Genomic DNA, 20,765 nt, shown 5'->3' with positions numbered 1-20,765 from the left:
GAGCCGTGAAAGCTCAAAAACCTAGAAATAAACCCAGTAATCTTCTAATCAATGAAGAAGTCTCACATATTTGAGTGTCTGAAGCACAGGACTGGCAGTGGGGATTAGCAAATATGTGACAAAATCCTGTCCTTGCAGGGCACTGATGCTTTTTCCCCTGCCCAGCTGCAGACATGTGCAACCTGGGCTGTGGAAGTGCTTTTATTTGATGTGCTGTGTTCCAACATCACATCAAATAAAAGCGTTCATGGGGCTCCCCCTGCACCCCATTCCAGGGACCTTTCCAGCCCACGCTGGCGCTCACTGGGAGTGAGAGCCTGTTTGGGATCTGACAGGAGCGCTGGCAATAAACAGATGGTCCCAGGGGAACTGCACCTGCTGGTGTTGGAGAGAGGTTTGAACCTCTTTGCTGGTTTACATTTCATTTCACACCCTGTAACAGTGGGTGGGTGTTTCTGCACTCAAAGTGTCCCAAATCCCCCTGAAATCGCAGGGGTTTTGATTGAGGAATTCTGTATGACAGGAACCAAAAGCTGCCTTGGACAAATGAAGGGACAGGGAGGTTTCTCAGTGCACTGTCCTTTGAAGTGAAGGCTTGCTGAGCGGAGCCTCCAAGACTCCATTTTCAGACATGAAACACTTCAATTGACTTTTACTTTTTAGCTTATTTTCGCTTTAATTTCCTTCTGCTGTGATATACACTCAAGTAAAATAGTCCTCACACTGAGCTAGGAAGACTCAGATTCACTTTTTTCCTTCATTAACAACTTCTGTTCTGACCTCAATGACAATTTTTCCACATGGAAACTACAGGTGGCAGACTTCATTCAGAACCAGATCCTGAAGCGGAGAGCCAAAATCTGAACGAATTCTCTGCTAAGGAGTAACCTTGATGTCAGTGAAGCTGCTGAGTCACAAACACCACGATTGCCTTCTGGGGACAACGCAGACATCTCAGGCTGGGGACAGCTGGCACTGAGCAAGAGCCAAGGAGAGACCTGAGCCCTTCAAGCCTTGCCCCACACTGATTCACGACTACACCCAGCACTGAGTTCCACAGCACCATCAGCAGAAATAAAGGAATAATGACATTTCAGGAGCAAAGGCTACAGCATCTTCTCTGTTTGCAGAGAGCATCAATCTCTAACTTTAGACCTCTACCTCTAAATTAGGTAATGAAGTTCTTTATGAAATCTCCAGACTTTGAACCAGAGAACCTACACAGAAACCTGTCCTTTTCCACAAACCACTGTTACATATTCTGAAAATACTTCCCACCTTGTTGGTAGCAAATCAAAGATGGTGACATTAAAGTTACCTTCAAAAGAGCAAATAACTCATTAGATTTTTTTTTTCCTGGTGAAACAAAGAATTTTGTGAGTCCCATAGACGCTTTCCACTCCCCATGTTCTTGGCTTTTTGACTGGACCACTGTCAACTCCTGCATTTTTTGACTATTCAAAGAACAGAAAGTCAAAATCCTCTTTAACTTCCTCATTATGCATCCAACTGAAATTTGAGCATTCTGTTTTCCTGGAAGCCAGAGAGCTGTAGATGAGCCCAACCCCACCCTCCCTTACACAACTGGCAGGGTTACAGTGCAAACCAAGGCAGGATTGCACTTCATGGAGAAAGATTCTGTTCTTAGTGAAGCAAAACCTCCCCAAAATTCCACTGACTGATCAGCAATTGGTTCCTCTTCTCTGGTCTGTGCAGGTGAATTGGCTGAGGATGGGCAATGCTTTAAAAATTGACATACTCTTGCTTTGGCATGGCTCTCTATTTCATCCACAGTAGATGAATGTTGGTTGCAAACTTTAATGTTGGTTTTTTCATGCATATTTTTCTCGTATTCTCGAACATCATCCATAGTCATATCTGTAAAAAGTTCAAAATTGTTGGCATTTTCCATTGATTCAGTGCAAACTTCATTTGTTTTTTCTAAGGAGAAGGTTCTAGGGACACAAAGCCTTTCAGCAGAAGCCAACAAAGGATTTTTTAAAAAGCAAGGAGCAACTAGCTTTATGAAAATTGCCTCATAAAGGTAGTTGTGTCAGCCAAGGAAGGTGTGAGGTTAAGTCAAAGGGAGTCAGAGAACAGGAAGGAGTGGAAATTGTTTAGGAGTATCTGTGTAATGTAAGGTAGGCAGGAAATACTGAAGTGCAGGCCTTGGCCAAGGCCAAGATCTTCTAAAGAGGTTTTAGAAGATCCTTTGGGATAAAGGATAGATACAGAAATATTATAAATATTTACTTACCTTTCCAGCACTTGCAAGAAGAGTTTTTGTTAACTTTGCATTGTACATCTCATAACCAGCAAAACTCTTAGTGTTAGAGCCCACACCAGTTTAGATTCCAGAAACTAATACTTAAACTGATAAGTGAATTTATGGTGACTATGTTAGTGGTTGTGTAGCCTCAGGCAATTGAATGAATGATGCAAATTAGAAATATCCCACAAATGAGGCTGATGCCACCAGCAGGATCACTGAGCACTGCCCAGCCCGTCAGGTGCTGTGGAACACCAGGCAATGGTTAACACCTTTAACAGGATTTGTCATCAACCATAACCCCAAAAAACCATAAAGCATCCAAAAATTGACCTGTGACTCTTCTGAGTATTCCCATGCTTTCCATAAATCCACTGGGGAGGGAAGAGTCAGAACAGGAGCAGTGTCAGAGTTTGGGCTGTTCTTTACAATGCTCTGGTAACTCCAGAGCCTTGTAAAAACACCCCTCAACTTTTTCCTCAAAACACTTAAAGAGCATTTTATTAGCACAGTCTGCTTGCAAACAGGTGCCCCTGTGGTCATGCACTGTGACTGCTCTTGAGGCTCCCATTTTCCTCATTTTATGATGTGCCACAGGCATTTGGGAATTCTTGTATCACCACTCCTTGTTCTGTGAGGCTCCTGCTGCATTTTACGAGGAGCTTTTAGGGCAATGTCATAATTCACTGGTAAAAAGAAATGCAGTCCAAAATTTGGATCAAAAGGAAACATGGAATACCCCTAACTCGTACTCTTTCAGTCATTTACTGTTATCTGGAATGAGAAAGAAGCTCAGAAGCTGTGTCAGTAACATGCTGGGATGCACTTTGCCAAGCAGACAACATGCTCTTTATTAGTTAGTAACACTGAGAAAATAGAATTTCTTAATAATAAAGCTAAATACAGTTTAGTAAATTAAATGATAAAACACATTCATACTTACAGGGTCAGTAACAGCAACCAGTCATTAACATAACACATTGTTTATTACACTGAATATTTGATTCAGTTCAGCTGACTACCATCATCTCAAATTTTCATTTTAAAAGGTGTTAGACACTTAAAAATTATATTTTTGATGCTAGATTTATATCTATTTTATTAAGCCCAGATTTTTCAGGTTTTGTACTTAGGCTGATAATTAAGCTCTAAAAATACACTATATTAGTTAGTAAAATGGCTCACTCTGATAGGAAAAATCTACAAGATAATTGCATATCACAATATTTCATTTGTGGAAAGAGTATTTTTGGCAGGGAGATTTCAGACTTAGGAGGGGAAAATCTACAGTTAAATGTTTTTGAGCTAAACCTATTTGGTTTGTTTAACTTCATGGCTATTCATTTGTCATCATTATCAGTAACTCTGCTAAAGTGCAGCTGACACTTTGCTCCTCAGTAACATTCTCCATCTCTCACTGTATAGATATTTTGGGTAGACTGGGAGCAAATTTATGGGCTCAATTTTTACATGAAGTCAGGCTATTTTATTTAAAGTTACTATTTTCCCTGACTTGGTACAGGAAAAAGAATGGATTGCTCTATTTCAGGTAAAAAAAGAAACAAATCTGAAATTAAAAAAAAAAAAGCTCTGAAGAACTCTCTCACTGGATATAAAATTTTCTTACTAGTTTACAGCTACCTGAATAGAAAAAGATATTTTTAGGAGTCTCAGTATTTTATGACCATTACAGAAAGATTTTCATGCAGTATTAAATTTATAAGAACACTGTGATTTCAAAAGCAATTTTTTCTCTGTTTCCAAGCCATGAGCCCACCGAGTTTGTGGTTAAATTCCAGGGCAGGGCTGTGACCCCTCTGAGATGTGTTTGCAGCAGTGACTGTTCCTGAGCAATGCCCAGTGGTTCTGAGCTCTGATGGGAGAGGTGTCCCTCACCCACGAAATGCCCCAAACTGCTGTTCCCTGAAGCTTGAGGAAGGGCAAAATAAACATCCTAAATATCTTGCTAAATTCCCATGATACTTTACAGGCCTGTCTCAGAACCTGTTTAAAGAGTAGCTGTGATTATGGACATGTCTTACAGAAAATGCAAGTAAAGGGTACAAACCCAGTGAGCCTGTTTTAGACAGTGTGTTTGGCTGGTTTGATTTTCAGAATGCTTTGTCCTGCTGAAGTTCCCATATTCCCACAGCTGGCCATGGATTCCCAACACTTTTTGCAGCTGCTGCTGAATCAGACCCTGCAGGATTTATGCTTATATACATCTTATTTCAGAAAAGCTCCATCTTTTCTTTGTTAAAATCCATATCAATAATTTAAAAGTTTCCTAAAAAGCCTGAAATGTTTTGGAGCAGAGGCCCTAGGAGTCTGCAGTATGGAAATGGCTGCAAGTTTAGGCAGCCTTAAACAGCAGCTTTATTCAAAGGTTCTGCATGGAGGTGAGTGCTGCCTGCAGTGCAGCTGAGGGCACTGCTGCAGGTCCCATGCTGCATGGAAAGACATCCCTGGATGCTGCCTAAATCCAGCACCCCTGGAAGTGTGCAAGGCCAGGCTGGATGGGCTTGGGGCAGCCTGGTCTGGTGGAAGGAGATGAACTTTGGCATGGTTCCATCTCCTCCACGAACAGCTCACACTAGGGCCTGATGATCCATGAAATGAAATGGAAACTGCTGTTAATTGTCTCAGGGTTGCAAGGGGCTGGCTCTGGAGGACACTCACCATACCACTCATCCACCCAGGCAAACGCCTGCCGGTGACCGATCAGGAGGATGTCTCTGACCACCTGCAAACAAGGAAAGGGTTAAAGGCCTCAGCAGCAGCAAAACATCTCCTCTGTGTCTCTCAACAGGGCTGAAAGTGAGAAACCCTCTGGCAGCTTTGTGTCTACAAAGTCATGCTGGCTCTGAGGGGCTCCCAGTCCAGCCTCCCCCTGGAAGTGGATCTGTTGCCAACACTGAATCATGGCTTTGACTAGCATGGGAATCCATTTGGGAATGTGTACAGATACCACCAATCTTTGGCCAATTAGGCATTCTGGATCTCCTCTTTTCTCAGTTTTTCAAACATGTAGAAGGTCAATACTACAAAAAAATTTATCACCTCATAGTTATGCTGTTCATTAATTGATTTTTAGTAGACTGGTTGGAAAACTTTCCCACTATCTGTTCTAAAGAATTCTTCACCTCACTGCCCTGTGCACTCAGAAATACCTCAGCTCATATATTGGTCACAGCACTGAAAATGTTCCTGATAGTTTTTCTCAACCTTAGGTCTGAGCAGCTCCAGGCTTTGTCACATTTGTACCCAGAATGAAGTGCTGGGCTCTGCTCCAGCTCTTTCAGACCTTGTGAGAGGTCTGAGAAGCCTGGGCCAAGCTCCCAGGCTTCTCCATAGCTGTAGCCACATTCCTGTGAGTGCTCGAGTTCTGCTTATGTGAGGGATAAGAAGCAGCTCCTGTTTCACTGACCTTGTGTACAAATTGCTCTACTCTGGTTTGAAGTCCCCAGACCTCAAATTTCACAGTCACAAGTTTGTAGGAACACATAATTGGCTGATGGGTCTCTCTCCAGCCTTCTTTCAATTGGCCTCTCCCTGTTTTCTGTGACTTGAAGTATTTGGGATCCTGCAAAACAAAGAAAACATACAGGGAAATGCAGGAGGGGAAGTTGTGTTTGTCAGTCTGCTCAAGTAAAAGTTTTGATAAGACACAAAACATGCTAATAAACATTATGTAAAAGTAATAGGAAATTGACTTTTAAAATGCATTAGGATATCCTAAAATCCAAGCCTGGCAGTGAATCAATGGTAGCATATTCTTGGAGATGCACTGACAATCATATTATCCAGGACATTTTCTGCTACAAGAAAATCTGTTATTGCAAGTCATTACAGGGCAGTGCACTCCAAGGGTTATTTATGGCCTTTGGGGGAAAAAAACAGAAGTGTCTTCTTCAGAGGCTGCTTTTCCTCTGCCCCTTGGCGTGAACTGCTCGTACTTCCCACCCGTGCCTGTCTCCTGAAGTCGTGTCTAGTTGGAGCTTTGACACTTCAACACTGACCCTGACAATGCCATTTTCAGTTTTAAGTGAACTTGTTCATCCTAAACTAAGTAGGAAACTCCTGCAGTTAATCTATCTCTGGTTATAACTGAGTTATGAGCAAACACTGAGTAATCCCAACTCTGTTTCTCTTTTAGGAACTGGGAAATCAAAGGAATGACAACATTGAAATGACAACATAATTTCATAAAACCATTAAAGGCATTAGTTCATCTTTTTAAAGCTTACTTTCATCTGTACAAGATACAGTTTTATCTATGAAAGTGTTATTTTCTATATTGGTGTAATTCTATTTCCCTTTATGTCCAATCCTGCTAATTATATCTTGTAAATAGAAATAATTTATGGTTAAGCACTGATTGTCAGAACTTGAAAATTATGTCATTTCAGAAAATTCATAGTGGAGCTTCTAAAATCTGTCCTGAAGAGTAACCAGCAGTGCTCAGCTGTGTTCTTTCCCAGTGCTGAGGTCTGGGAAGATCCTTTGTTATAAAAGCAGTTAAACATCTACTTCAATACTGCTTAAATTATGCATTAAATGGATGACAATCAGGAGAAAAAACACAAAAAAATGGATAACTACTCTGATCTTCATTTTGCTTCATTCAGAGTGAGCTTATGTATCACCCAGCATTCTTCTTTCCTACTGTTTATTTGTCTCTTGACTTCTGGTTTTATCCCAAACTGAAGCTCTGCCATTAAAGCCTCTCTACAAAGCTCTAATGAGGTGATAGTCTTTCCTCCCTGTGAAAGTCACTGCTTTTCTTGCTGACACAGGCTTTGGAAAGGGGAGACTTTGAGCTCGCAGTATAATAAGGTTTCAATGTTAAATCACCATGAAAAGAGTTCAGCATCATCATTTATCAGAGCAACACCCCCCCATCCAGCACAGCTCGTGGTCACGGGCTGCTGCCAATCTTCTCACCCAACAAAGCTCAGCCACAGAGGGATCCACACACTTTCTGGTTGAAAGAGTTGTTTAATAATTGCCTGAAGCAATCTATATAATAATAATAGCAATAAAAAGAAGAAAAAAAAGGAAAGAAGACATAATATTCAGAAAGATGTAAAATTCTAGTTGGAGGTTCCTTAAAAAAGGAAATCATTACAGAAAATGTGATTTCAAACGTGCCTGCAAAATATTGCAGTGTGAAATCAGAATCTCTAAAAAGGAAAATAATATTTTGTAGGTCAGGATTTGCTATTTCTTACACACACAGTGCTGGTGTGATGGAGCCACTGCCTGGATCCAGCATTTCAGATACACACTTTAATAATTTTGAGTGTTGTACTTTACAATCCTTCAGAGATAACCAGATCTATAATGGAATAACTTCAGTGCAGTCCATGCTTAATGTAATCAATTTGTGTTGGTATTAAATATCAAGAAAATCTAACTAGAAATGAAATAATGAATAACTGCCCTGCATCACTGCTCAGCCCCAAGTTTTATGGGTTGGGTCTGGTTTGGTTTGGTTGGTTTAATGCAGCAAACAGGGAACACAGAGTGGAAATCACTCTGAGCTTGGTGGCCCACAAATCACTGCAATGCAGCTCATCCATGACCACTGCCAGTGCAAATTCCCTTAACAGCACCCGGAGATGGCACCTCTGCATGCCTTAATCCTGTCCCTTGTTCTTGAAGGACACGAGGATTAGTCACAAATTGGCTGGAGAGCTCCATGGGAAGAGCCAGCCGAGGATGGACTCTTCGGGCAACTCACATCAAAGAGCTCTCAGGGAAATTCCTGCCTCTCTGGAAACATTAACATATCGATACTGTAAAACTGCAGGCTGATGAGTGGAAGGCAGACCTCAGAGGAACAGATTTCCAGCCTGCTGTATGAAAGGTCAAGGTGTTAAAGACGTTCCTGAGTGCTTGCTCAGGAACCTGAGACTCAAAGGCTGCACAAGAGCCAAGCAGGGGGAGGTAAGGCACACTGTGACATTGGGCAAAGTCATTGGAGAATTCCATGTCTGGGCCATCAACTCCAAGGGCTAAAATGTTTGACAGAAGTGACCTGTTGTAAGGCAAACTAATATCCCTGGGCTTTAACACGGCTGCTAAAAAATTACATGTTTAACAACATCTCGACTGTTTTAGAAAGATACAAATTCTGTCTTAGCAATTCCTTGTGCTCTGGATCATACAAGGAAGCCTTTAGGGGAAAAATCTCTATGTTCTCTATATTTTCACACCTTTCCTAGGCCTCTGCTATTGACCATAGCCATGGGCAGCAGGCCATGCCAGAGGGGCTTTGGTAGGACCAGGACTACTCATATTTTACTCTTCAATGCCTGATCCAAAGCCTACTGAAATTAATGAGAGCTTGGACAAGAATGATTTTATGTGCCTAACCCATGGGTTCAAATTGGCAGATTAAGACCCACAACCTGGAATTCTTTCTGCAATTAGGCACATAAAGTCCTTCTATAACAAAAAATGAAGCAGGACTGATAATTTTCCATTAAAAGCAAGTAGAAATGATATTGGTACCCAGCACTGCTTGTCTCAGCAGGACTCATGGCACACGTATTTGAAGCTTTTCTTCCTGTGGCTACAAACTGGGCATGCTGAACTTTGCTCTGACCCCACTTTTATGTTATTATTGAGATAATTAATTTTGTGTGTTCCTTATTTTTGTTTTTAGACACCCATGCCTTTCTTCCTAGAGAAGGCATCACGCAAAGAATACTTTGTCTATTCACTATTTTCCCCTTGATTTACCTACTGGCAAAATCCTCAATCTGTTTTAAATGTAATGGCATAGCTAAAATCTTTTTGTTTAAATAACCTTCTTGTCCTTTTATCAGACACAATTTATTAGGAAAGCCCATCTGGCAAATCCTTTTGCTAGAGGAGCAAAACCTACTCTGTATTTGCAATACATTATTGCCAGGTGCAGAGTGATTTAAAAATAGCACTTCTGCCAACAGAGCAGAAACATCATAACCCGTGAGCTGGTCTTAGTTGAGAATAAAATGTAAAATTACAATGAAATAAAAGCCTCAGTGTGTGGGATATGGATTCAAACCTAGCACTCTCCCAAGGTTTATTACTTAGACCACGAGTCAGTGTGGTTATTGATGGAGTCTATTATTTACCATTTAGCATTTATTTACTTAAATTTCCTCATGGACGTCATGGGCATCAGACGTGGAGCAGTAACGCCCTTTCCAGGAAGCAAACACAGCCCTGGGTTATTGCAATGCCTTTTCACAATTAATTCTGAGCTGTTACTTTGTACTCGGAGTTAAATAATGAAACGCATTTGTTGTTTACAGAAAACCTCCAAATCTGCCTGGCATACTTGCCCTCAGCTCTGCCGTGGTACCAGGCCTGATTGGGAGCTGCTGCTCCACCCTGGAGCTGGCAGCCCCTCCCTGTGTGTGCTGGGAGCCTGTGTGGGACACCTCGGCAGCCTTGGCACCCTTCTGTGTCCCCTTGCTGCTTGTGACATCCCAGCACAGGCAAAGGGCCCCGGGCTGAGCCTGCTGCCAGCGGGGAAAGGGCACCCTGCTTGTGCCACCCATCCTGTTCTCTCCCTGGCAGTACCCTCGTGGCCCTGACACAGATCCTTCCTTCTTTTTAATGCCTGGATTTATTTTTTCAGACTCCTATGGCAATAACATGGTGCTTTTGAAGTGCAATCATTTTTTCCCTCTTTATGCTGAAGACCATTTTGTTTGATCTTGAATTTCAGAACCAATCATGGGTTTAATGCCTGTCATCTGCCATATCAGCATCAGCTGTAGTTGCTAGGTTTTGGATTTCAGCTTTTACAGCCAGGGCTCAGGAAAGATTTATTGTTGTAAAGATGCTACCATAGAAATTTAAGTGGAGTCATTTTTAAAAGATTTTAAAAATTTTTCCATTAAATTATATTTTCTGGAAGATCCAGCTAAATACTTAAGAACTGTAAATATTGGGACAGTTCTGAGGTGTTAAAATATGATAATCCAGCCAGCCTTTATGTAAACTCACACACTAAGTGAGTAAGGAAAAGGAAATGTTCCTATTTTTTCACATCCTTCACTGAACTCCTGTGCTGACACGGTGCCCACACTCACCAGGGGGCTGAGGCAGCTGGATTATTTCAGCTGCCTTCATTTAGTGATGGGACAGAGATTTTGTTATTCTAAAATCATTGGGACAGGTGTAAGGTGGACCTGCCACAGAGCAGCTATGCTAAAGGAGAAAAGCTAGGAATGGAAGAAGAAAACTGCAGCAGCTGCACGGAATCTGTTTAGAAGCAGCCTGAAAAGTTTATTCCCTTTGTCCAGCTCTCTGTTGCTTTGTAATAAACAGGAAATGAAACATTGTTAATTCTGAGAACTTGAATGTGTTTGCACTGAACATTTTGCTCAGTAGCTCACAGCTATGGTAAATGCTGCATTTCACAAATGATTCACTGGAGGCCCTCACTCCTCAGCACAGCTCAGCTTTGTTCTCTTCTGTGTTTCAGACAAATCTATCTGTCTCTATAGCTGGTGATACATATTCATTGATGCTAAAGTCACAAGGAAATGACTTCACAAAATGTACAACTACTCTTACCTGGCTGGTACATTCTCTGTACAAACCCCACAAAATTCTGTACTCGATGCAATGTGTACATCCAGATTTGGAAAGACATTGGGCTCCTGACAGACAACCAGGCAAACTTGTTGGTTGGGATCTAGAATCAACCTTTCTCCATTTGGAACCTCACATTCAAACTTCTTAAAACTTAATGGATTAGACCCACGCTTGTAAAATGCCCTGGATTTAAGATGTGGCTCCTTCATAATGGAGTTTGTAGATGGTGATGAAGCAAAGGGAGGTCACCTGCTTTGGGATCCCTCAATTGCTGCAGTTTCACCTCCTCCAGCCTTCCACAAAGGCAGAAATCAGCTCAGCCCCATGACAGAAATGGACTCTGAGTGTTTGTAATAACTCACAAAACTGTTTTTTGATTCATTATTGACCTGGTGCTTTCAGTCCTGTGCACACTGCCAGGCAAACCCTCACCCTTAAGGGAGTCCCAATCACTTGGGTGATTCTTTCCAAGAGATCCCTCAGTATCACTGGTAGAGGCTCCCTTAAAGTGTCCTTCAGTGAAGCAACAGCTCTCCTTAAGCCTCCAGCTAACTGGATTCTTCACTTTTCAATTTTAGCTAATATTTGGAAGGAGAGAAAAGCAAATATGCACAAAGTTGAATTCAATCATTTTCCCTTCAGCCAGGACATTTTCATGGAACGCATTTCCTCTCTCAGCACCAGTGAGAATGAGCTGTTCAACTCAAATGGAATATTATACTTACAAGGATTATTTATATATTTGGTCTTTTTATGTGTGAATGACTATTATGGAAATGAAAATGGAATCTGTTTTTAAGATTCATGTCAGGACAACTGAAAAATGACTTTTTAGATCGTAGGTGGGAGGACACGGTGGCTTTGTCCTTCTGCCATCAGGCTCGGACGTCCCAGCACAGAGCAAGCAGAGGAAGTAATGTGTGAAGGCTTTAAATTATTTAAGACACTTTCTAGTATGCAGTATTACAGCTAAATAATGACATTTGTGTTAAATCTGAAGTATATTTTTAATTGAAGAGGAACGCGCTTTTGTCAGGATGCAAAGAAATTTAAAGCTCATTTCTAGAAGCTGCCAAACACGCTGACCCTGATAAAGAACTTGCTTTATTTTAAGCCTGTGAAAGAGCTACTGAAATGAAGAGATTACTGACATGCCTGAAGTTAAAATTGTTCTCACTGGTCTTTTTGGATGGGAGTCAGGACATTTATCCTGTGGGATCTAATTGTTAAATCCTGAGGATTGCACTTCACTTTTAATCTTTAAACTTAGTATCAGTTCAGATTACATGATCTAAAAGCAACCAAATTGCTGTTATTAGTGCAACTAAAATACCTTTCAAAAGCTTACAGTAACTGGGTTTATCTGAAGCTGCTATTTGGGAAACACAAACCCTTTCTCATTTGCATGGAATTACTGTTCTGATTGAAAACAGACGGAAATTACATTTACAAACATTAAAAATCTTTTTATAGTCTCTAAATTATGTAAGAGGCCTCATCAGAAATGGGAATTTGGCTTCATGTTCATCATATGGTAGCATAAAACCGCCATAATTTGTAAACTTTGGAAAATTCTCTATTTTCAAGTATTATTAATTCACTATCAATTATGGCATGTGCACAGTTAAATATGAAAGGTGTTCTTACTGCTCTATATGAATTCTGTAACAGAATTTGGTTGTCAACAGAAAAATCATCCATCAGCACAGAAAAAAACAACAGATGCTGGGCTATTTTTGTTGTTGAAACCCATATAAAATTCCATTTCACTTGGAATCAGGTGTTTAGATTTGTCTTTGAAATAGCAACAAAGACTCTGAACTGCTTTTCTCCTTTAAGATGAGCCTGTTTTTCTGTATCAGGAGATTAATCATAGAGAAATTATGCTTAAGAGTTGGCTATTAAAATGAGCAGGGAAGTTGCAAAACTGGTTGTCACCTTTGTGTTTACAATTTCTGAAGTGCAGAGATGGAGATGAAAAATCTCACAGGATTTTTTAAAGCACAGTCAAATGCTGACCCGTTCCATTAGCAGCTCATTCCTAAATGGAGCCAGAAGCCGTGGAGCTCAGATAAGATGATGGGACCAATAAGCTGTTTCATGAGGTGTTATATAATTTTTGGTACTAAACAGATGGGTTTCATTATCTAAGGAAAGTAATAAAATTACTTTTCATTCTACTGTAGGCTCAGTTTTGGTTTATGACCCGTACATAACATTCAAAATAGGATCTATATAAATGGAAGATAACAAGTACTCGATTTTTTTAGTCCAAAAATCATGTCTCCTATAGTATAGAAATATATTCCTTGGCAAGTCCTTACTTTCTGTCCTAAAAATGATTATGTAGTCTCGTTTTAGATAGTTAAACAGCTGCCATACTCAGTGCCAGCTATGAATATAGACTTGGCTCCAGAGGCAAATCATATCTCCAAAATTAAATGCGAGCATAGATGCGATCATTCCTCTCTAGCTGCTTGTTGTGAACCATCATTTATCAACTCTGAGATTAAAACACTGAGACCTCATCTTCATTTGCATGGTGGCTGCTGATTTCAAGCAGTGAATTGCATTGACCTAGAAGAAGCACACTCTTCAGAGATGTGCTCCATCAAATATACATGGGAGCAATTTCCGAGGGAGTTTTCAGAGTGACTCTTGCTGCCATTGATGCTTTTTGGCAGATCTGCTGCAGTCTGCAGTGTGCTTCAGTCCCTCTTGGTCTTGTGTCATTGTTCCCTTCAAGCAATTGTGCAGCAGCCCCTTGTCACTGCAGCACTTTGCAGGACTCACTGAGCAGGGTGGGATGCAGGCAAGGACAGCAGGGGTGTTTGAAAGTGCTCAGATCTGCAAACTCTTCACTGAGCTTCATAGTGCAAAGGAAAGGCCTTTCCTAGTTTGGACTAATTCAGCTCAATATCAAAGGTCTGGTACAGGATGTGTTCTGATAAGGGGAGGAAAGCATTTCAAAGAATCATCTGCAAAAGAAAGTGTCAGGCAATCTAGACAGAGAGGCTGCTGTCTGCTTCCCCTCTGACCAAATGCTCTTGAAATATCACTGACCAGCAAGATTTTATACAAAAATAAAATGGTTTTGATTTCTATTCAGGCTCTTCTAAAGCATTTCACCTTCCCTTCCTCACCAATTCATAGACAAGTTGCCTCTTACCTCTGATTCCTTGTAATAGCGCTCGGGAATCTCATCGCTGGCGATATCAATAAAGCAGACTTCTCGCTCCAGATCTTTAGCTTCTTTGTCAAAAATCTGCAAGAGATAAAGAAATTCAAGGCTGTTACAGAACAACACCCTCACAAAATCCACCTGCGGTAACTGTTACAAGCAGTTTCAATGACTTGTGCAACACAATGTATTTTGGGTTTGTGCCTGAACAGTTTTGTGTAAAATACTCGAGTTTTTGCAGGAACATGGTCACGTTCTCCACCCTACTCCTGTTCAGCACTTCCTGTTCCCACTGCTGTACTTCCTTGGATTTTTTTGGAATGAAGACTTTGATTACAAACTGCAATTTGGATTGGTTTTACTGTACTCTCCAATCTTTGTACTGGAGTCTATCCCTGTGTAAAAAACCCAACTCTCTGGACTGGGGGTGTTTTCACCCTCCAAGAACCACAGCAGTGTGCAGGTGTTTGCTGCACTCAGGCTGAGTTGTTACACTGCAAATCAAAATTTTGGTTGAACTGCCTCAGTGGAAGCTGCAAACTTCCCCAACCCATCTGTGCACACACATTTCAGTCCTTTGGGACCTTGTTTGGGACAGCAAGCCTCCTGTTCTATGCAAGGCGAATGATGGGGATATTTTCAAATCCAGGTCATTTGCAGCTGCAGCACAGTATCCTTCTGTATCTGTGTACATAATTTAATTATTTAGGCATCTCAGTGACCCATGTGACTTACACTGTGTCTGCAATACATTTCCCACGTGATTCTGAGACTTGGAAACAGCGCCGAGCTAAAAGGCTACCATGAATTAGTTCCATGAAATTCAGGGAAGCTGTGCATCCACTGTCAGGATCAGTAATAAGCTCACAATGTGCTTTTTCCTTTGGGGCACAATGTTCTATAGCTGACATTTCCAGGAAGCAAAAATATTTTTGTTTTCATTTTTTTTTTTAATAAATGCAGTGAATGGTCTCTTGATTTAATTAAATTCTAGAGGAACAGTTAAAAAGACAAAATGCCAGTAACCCTTTAGTAACAGAAATGCTGCTTCATTATTTCTGAGAGCACTGGGGCTGCCCATTTACAGCAGTCAAAAAGAGCAATGGACTCCAGTGAACACAGAAACCAGCTGTAAGAAGAACATTGCTCAGGAAATCATCTCTCAAATACAGGAGAAGCTGAAGTTTGACTCTACAATTTTAACTTGTCTTGGGAATGAATAAAACAGGCAGCACTGAACTCTCACTGAGCTGGATGTAACATCTGAAACTGCAAAAGAACCGAGAAATTTCAACCTGGTTTTATTTGTATGATTATCCTTCTCCAGTCATTGTTTTGCAAAAAATTATGCTGATTATTTGAACAAATTGGCACTGGGAAGCCCTTCTGCTGTAGTGTTCCTTCTCTGAATTGGGTACATTGATGTAAATCACTTCTGTGTTTATGTATATAATATAGGTCGCTTTTTATAAGCTTCCTTGCTTGCTTTTTTCCTAAACAAAATCAGAAATACAGAGCAGCCCCCAATGAAATCAGTTGAAATATTTCCGGAACAAGATGCATTTCACCATAATCTCTCTAAAATAATGGAAATTGCACTTAAATGGACATTACCAGGTCAGCTGAGGCTTTGAATCTGTCCATGGTTTAGTTACAAGCCCCATAAATTCAAGCACATGCAAATCTCTTTCCATTTGCAAGAGCCTAAATGGAGATTATTACCCAGTATCTTATCCAAAGAAATGTGCCCTGCTCTGTCCCAGGCTTGATCCATATATTTCACCTCCTAGGAAAATAGCTCTAAATTCAATTTCTCTCTTTAAATGCTGTGATGGAAGTGGGGATGACAGATGCCTTTGCCAATCTGTCAAAACCAGGAGGAATTTTTCAACCATTTCAATGATGCCTTATTTGCTGCCGAGACTGTCTGTGACCATTTCCTTTATTCCAGAAGTTTGCTGAATGACATTCTCACTTCCCTTTGCCAGCAGAACTTGTTGTCTAATCATTTATGCTTCTCCCTTTCTCAGATTGTCCTCACAAGATTTGCAGCTAGAGATTTAATCTTCTCATTCTATCAGCAGTCGAAAATAAGAAGTCATTAGAGAACAAGACTGATTTCTTTCTTAGCTTTAATTCTCTTATTGCCTTTCCTAGCCACAGAATCTTAGATTGCCTGAAACCCTGTAGGGAGGATGGGTTTATTGTGGTTGGGATTAAAGAGACTAAAAAAACTTAAAAGTTTTAAAGGAAAAGATTAAAGGCCACAAAAAGAAGCATAAGGCTCCCAATCTGTGCAACTGTATTTGCAAATGTGCAGAAACTGAATGGTGAGAACAATCTGTATCCTTAAGGAGATGATGTAGAAAGACAGAATATTAAATATTATATTGGAAAGAATTGGACAGGCTTCACATTTGGAAGCCAAGTAATTAATTGAGATTACAATAATCAAATGGAAAACAAAGAGCAACATTCAGGCTGAAGTGGCCTTTTTGCCATGGGTTTTGGTTTTGTTTTGGGGGGAGTAACATGACAGCTTTTTTACAAGAAATATTTATGTACTTCCCCTTCCTAAGAGGAATGAAAAATCAGCACGATTTAGACTACATCACCCACAGAATGACAGAAGGTGGGAGAAAGGTTGTAACTGGGTCTTCTTTATGATTGTCAGTGGTTTCTTCTGGTGAAAATTGAAAACCCCAAAAACCCAAAACAACTGAAAAAACCCCAAACCAACCAACCAACCAACCAGAAAGCAAAGGAAAAGTACACAAAACCCCACGCCAGGCAGGTGATTCCAGAACCTCAAGAAAGACAGCTCATACAGGATACTGCTGAAATTTAAGTCCTGGTGAACTTAAATTTTGTCCCTTTGTTTCCCTCCTGCCCTACAGGGACATGTTCTGGCACATCCTCTGCTAGTGACTTCCCTTCTCCTGGTAGCCACAGTCAGAACAGAAAGTCAGGTTAGGATATGATGGGAAATTTAATTCTCTTTTCTGCAAGCATTTTTTCCTATTTTTTTTCCTCTTTTTCTATTTTCAGGCTAAGTTGCTGGCTTCAGTTTTATTAAGATGTAGTTAATCTAAAATGCAACTTTTATGGCCAATCTCCACCTAGCCTGGATTGGATATAAGCAGCATAAAGCCAGTTTCTGGTGAGTACATTGATTCCATCCACACTGGCAAACTCCTCACTCATCTGCACCACCAGGACTCCGAGGGTCACATCTGTGCCTCTGGCTTGGCTTTGTTTCATAATGCATGATTCTCCCTTGTAGTGTTTGTTTTCCACCTTCAAGAGCAAAGGAACCATCTAAGGCATTACCAGCTGGAAAGGTGTTTGTCATTGCTACAAAATATATTTTTTCCCAGCCTAAACATGAGGAGTTTGTGGTCAGAAGGCTGTAAAGAGACAGCTAATTCATGGCAGGGCTGTAATTGTAGTAAGGACTGCAAGAATAATCCTTTTTTTCCATTAGAAAAAATGCACAAATATACTTTCCACCTTGAAACTCTCATCTCTGTGGATTGCCATGGCCAGGAGCACTGGCTGCTCCCCAGGCTGTGTCACCTGCTCCACTGGAGCTCTCATTTTTCTGAAGGAAAACTCCAACTCAGAACTTGACCCATGGAGTTTATTCAGTGTGTAACTTTTCAGTAAGTCCTGCTCCAAACTCAGCTACTTCCAAATTCCCTAACTTCCTTTTGAGATTTATTTGGGCAGAGATTACAGGAACTGACCAATTTCAAACCTATTCATGGGATAAAACTATTTATGTGGACACTCATAATTTGGAGTAATTTTTCTATGGAAAAAGATTGAATTTCTCTTTGAGAAGAGAAAATTTGGCTCTCTGAACTGGCTGGGAATATCCTGTGTGCCACAGAGTGGGAGAGGCAGTTACATATTTATCTGCAGCCTTGCTCCCTGCTCCTTTTGATCTCTGTGTCATGACTCCCCTATTATTCCATCTCTTATAAAAATATCTCATTATGATTTGTACTCTCTGGACAGTGAACTGGATTTTTATGTAATTATATCAGAGTAGCTGTGCTTCCAAGACCGCAATAGACTATCTATAATATTTGCTGGGATTAGTTTTTTAAAGTTACAGCCAGTCCAAGTGCCAGATTTACTGACTAACTTCAGTAGTTCATTTAGAAAAATCAAGAAGTAGAGGCACAACCATGTCACTCATTCACACTCTGTCAGTGTGGGCCTTGTCATATGTTCTGAGATAGCCATATGTGCTTGGGACATAGGAGCTACAGTTCAACAAAGAGAGCTCTTCCCTCAGGAGGAATTTCAGACCAACCTTTCCACTTGTTTGTCTTTATCTTTTCAGACTTCTTAGAGCGGGAAAAAGCATCACAAAATCATGATTTTTTCATTGTAAATTATGGATACTCAGTACCATCATACAGGAAAAGTCCAGGTACAAATAAAATCACCCTAAAAGTGTCCCTTCTTTGACTTTGCCATATTTTGAGTGATGCTCAGCAATCCTTTTGACAGTTTCCAGAATGAGATCCTGTGGTGCAGTGAGGCTAAACCAGGGCACTGCTGAATCCTTTTCAGCTGAAATCAGTGTTTCATGGCAGTTGCCTTAAATAGTAGATTTACATTATATTTCTGTGTGCTATATTCAAGTTTGTTACAACCTAGTTCCACATTACTAAGAAAAGAGACAAAAATAGAGAAAAAACCACCCTAAACTCAATCAAATTAGAAATTAATTTTCTTGTTAGCTGCCATATCTAAAACTTATTTTTCTTTAGTTTCATAATCAAGATCCAGCCACTGAGCTTTCCAGAGAAAAATGCTATGCTACAAAGAACAAGGCACTGGAAGTTTTACATACAGTGAATTTTCATTATTGACAACCTTTGAATTATTTGACAAGCTGTACTTTTTTTTTGCTTTCCCCAGACACCATCAGATGGCAAAAAAATCACTGCCCAAATATCAGCAGCAATTAATTCTGTGACTAAAAACCGAACCAAAACAAACCAACCGAAATCAGTCAAACATAACGATCCTTGTGCAACAAATAAGAAAGTTGAGTGTCTCTGTGATTCAGTGATTTGCTTGAGCAGGGTCTGTCCCCACTCTGCCTTTCCCGTGCCTTCTGCTGCCTTGCAGACATCTTCCCTGGTGGCAGAGGGTGACACGCAGGGACAGTGTGGCGCTGCCATGTGTGACATGGCTGGGCACTGATTACAGCAGCCACTCAGCCATATGGTGGGGCCTGGAATCAACACAGCTGATTGGGAGGCACAGTTGGTGCATTCCCCACGAAAAGGAAAAAAACAAAGTGTGTGTCTGTAGTGCACACTGAAACAGTAACAGAAAGAGATGGAACAGAAGTGAGATGACATTCGGCTAAATTAGTCCTTTGTGACACAAATACTGAGCAGTCAATGCACTGTTGAAAGAAAATACCTGTCCAAATAAAAAAAGAGCTTAAGGAAGTTTGTCATGGAAAGCACACACCCAATTTATTGACACACAAGCAGTGATTCCCACCCTCCTGCTCAAATTTCTATCATTTCATTCAGTAGATACCTGTAAGAAATCTCTTGGATGTCCCTTATGTTTTTAATATTCAGAATGCAGACTTTATCTTTCTATATTCAAATTCCCAAAGTGCTGATTTTCCTTTGGAAGAAGGGTGTGATTACTGTGCCCTTTTACACTGGTCTGTGCCCACTGGGGCTTTTTGCTGTAGGCACCTGTACTTCTCCCTGCCCAGCACTGCCCAATACCACCCTGACCAAAGGAATCAGCTCAGGATACAAAGGGAAGCAATATTTTCATGGACTCCCCAGGTGTCACCTCCCATGTAATTTCCATCTCACAGAACATTATAATTTTTAAAAATTCTATTTTTGGCATAAAATAAAAGTGAAATCAAAATAAAATTTCTCTTTAAGAAGTTGACTTTTAGTTTAAAAGATCTACAAGAGGAAATACTGACTGGCCTGACTCACTGGTCCAGTTTCTGAGAGTGTTAATGAAGCTGTAAAGCTGCGAGGTAGCAGGGACAATATTTGATGTACTCACATGTTCATCCAACATTGGCTCTGTTTTTCTAAGAATAGAGTTGCCATGGAACATCTACATGGAATACATCAAAATCAGCTGCTCTGAGCACTGAAATCACAGCTCCGTGGATTTCTGGTTCTGCACTACTACACAAGGTTACCTAAATAAAGACATTTATTGTCCATTGTTCTTTCTGTCAGTGTTTATATTAGTGTAACTCAACTGCAAATTTTAACAGATTGGAACAAGAATGCTTTAGCACATTTATAATAGCTTAAAATGATAATGAAATCTAAGACATAGAAAAATCAGGGTCCAGAGCAGATACCATCTCTCACTAGTATCCCTTCTATCATGCCAAATGGGAAGAAAAATCAGTAGGAACTTTGCATCAAGATATATTGCAATAATTAAGTAGAATTATACCAGACAACACAACATGTTACATAAAATAATTCTAATAACATCCCAGCCTACCAAATGACAGGATCCCAAGACCATTTATATTGCTTTCTTCCATGGATCAGTGGAATTAGTTTTAGTATCCTCATGTCTAAGTATTGCTTTTCGCAATCAATATCTACTTTATCAGGCAGTATGGAAACGAAGAATAGATCAGAGAGCAAAGACCTCAAAAAAGCCTGTATGATCTAAAAAATACATTGA

General features: G+C 40.4%; 1 protein-coding gene across 1 annotated transcript in view; it reads right to left on the bottom strand.

Annotated features, from left to right (window-relative positions):
- PITPNC1 (phosphatidylinositol transfer protein cytoplasmic 1) overlaps nucleotides 1–20,765 on the bottom strand; it is a 74,848-nt gene that overhangs the window by 1,154 nt on the left and 52,929 nt on the right. The window contains exons 6-9 of the mRNA XM_063409090.1: nucleotides 14,037–14,132; nucleotides 5,697–5,852; nucleotides 4,949–5,012; nucleotides 1,760–1,878 (exon numbers count right to left, since the gene is read on the bottom strand). Coding sequence (XP_063265160.1) covers nucleotides 1,760–1,878; nucleotides 4,949–5,012; nucleotides 5,697–5,852; nucleotides 14,037–14,132 — 435 coding nt within the window. The remainder of the gene's footprint in view (nucleotides 1–1,759; nucleotides 1,879–4,948; nucleotides 5,013–5,696; nucleotides 5,853–14,036; nucleotides 14,133–20,765) is intronic.

This window comes from Prinia subflava, chromosome 12 (genome assembly GCF_021018805.1).
Source record: "Prinia subflava isolate CZ2003 ecotype Zambia chromosome 12, Cam_Psub_1.2, whole genome shotgun sequence".
Classification (NCBI taxonomy): Eukaryota; Metazoa; Chordata; class Aves; order Passeriformes; family Cisticolidae; genus Prinia; species Prinia subflava.
Note: the sequence above shows the minus strand (reverse complement) of the source record. Positions and strands in the feature narration are given on the sequence as shown.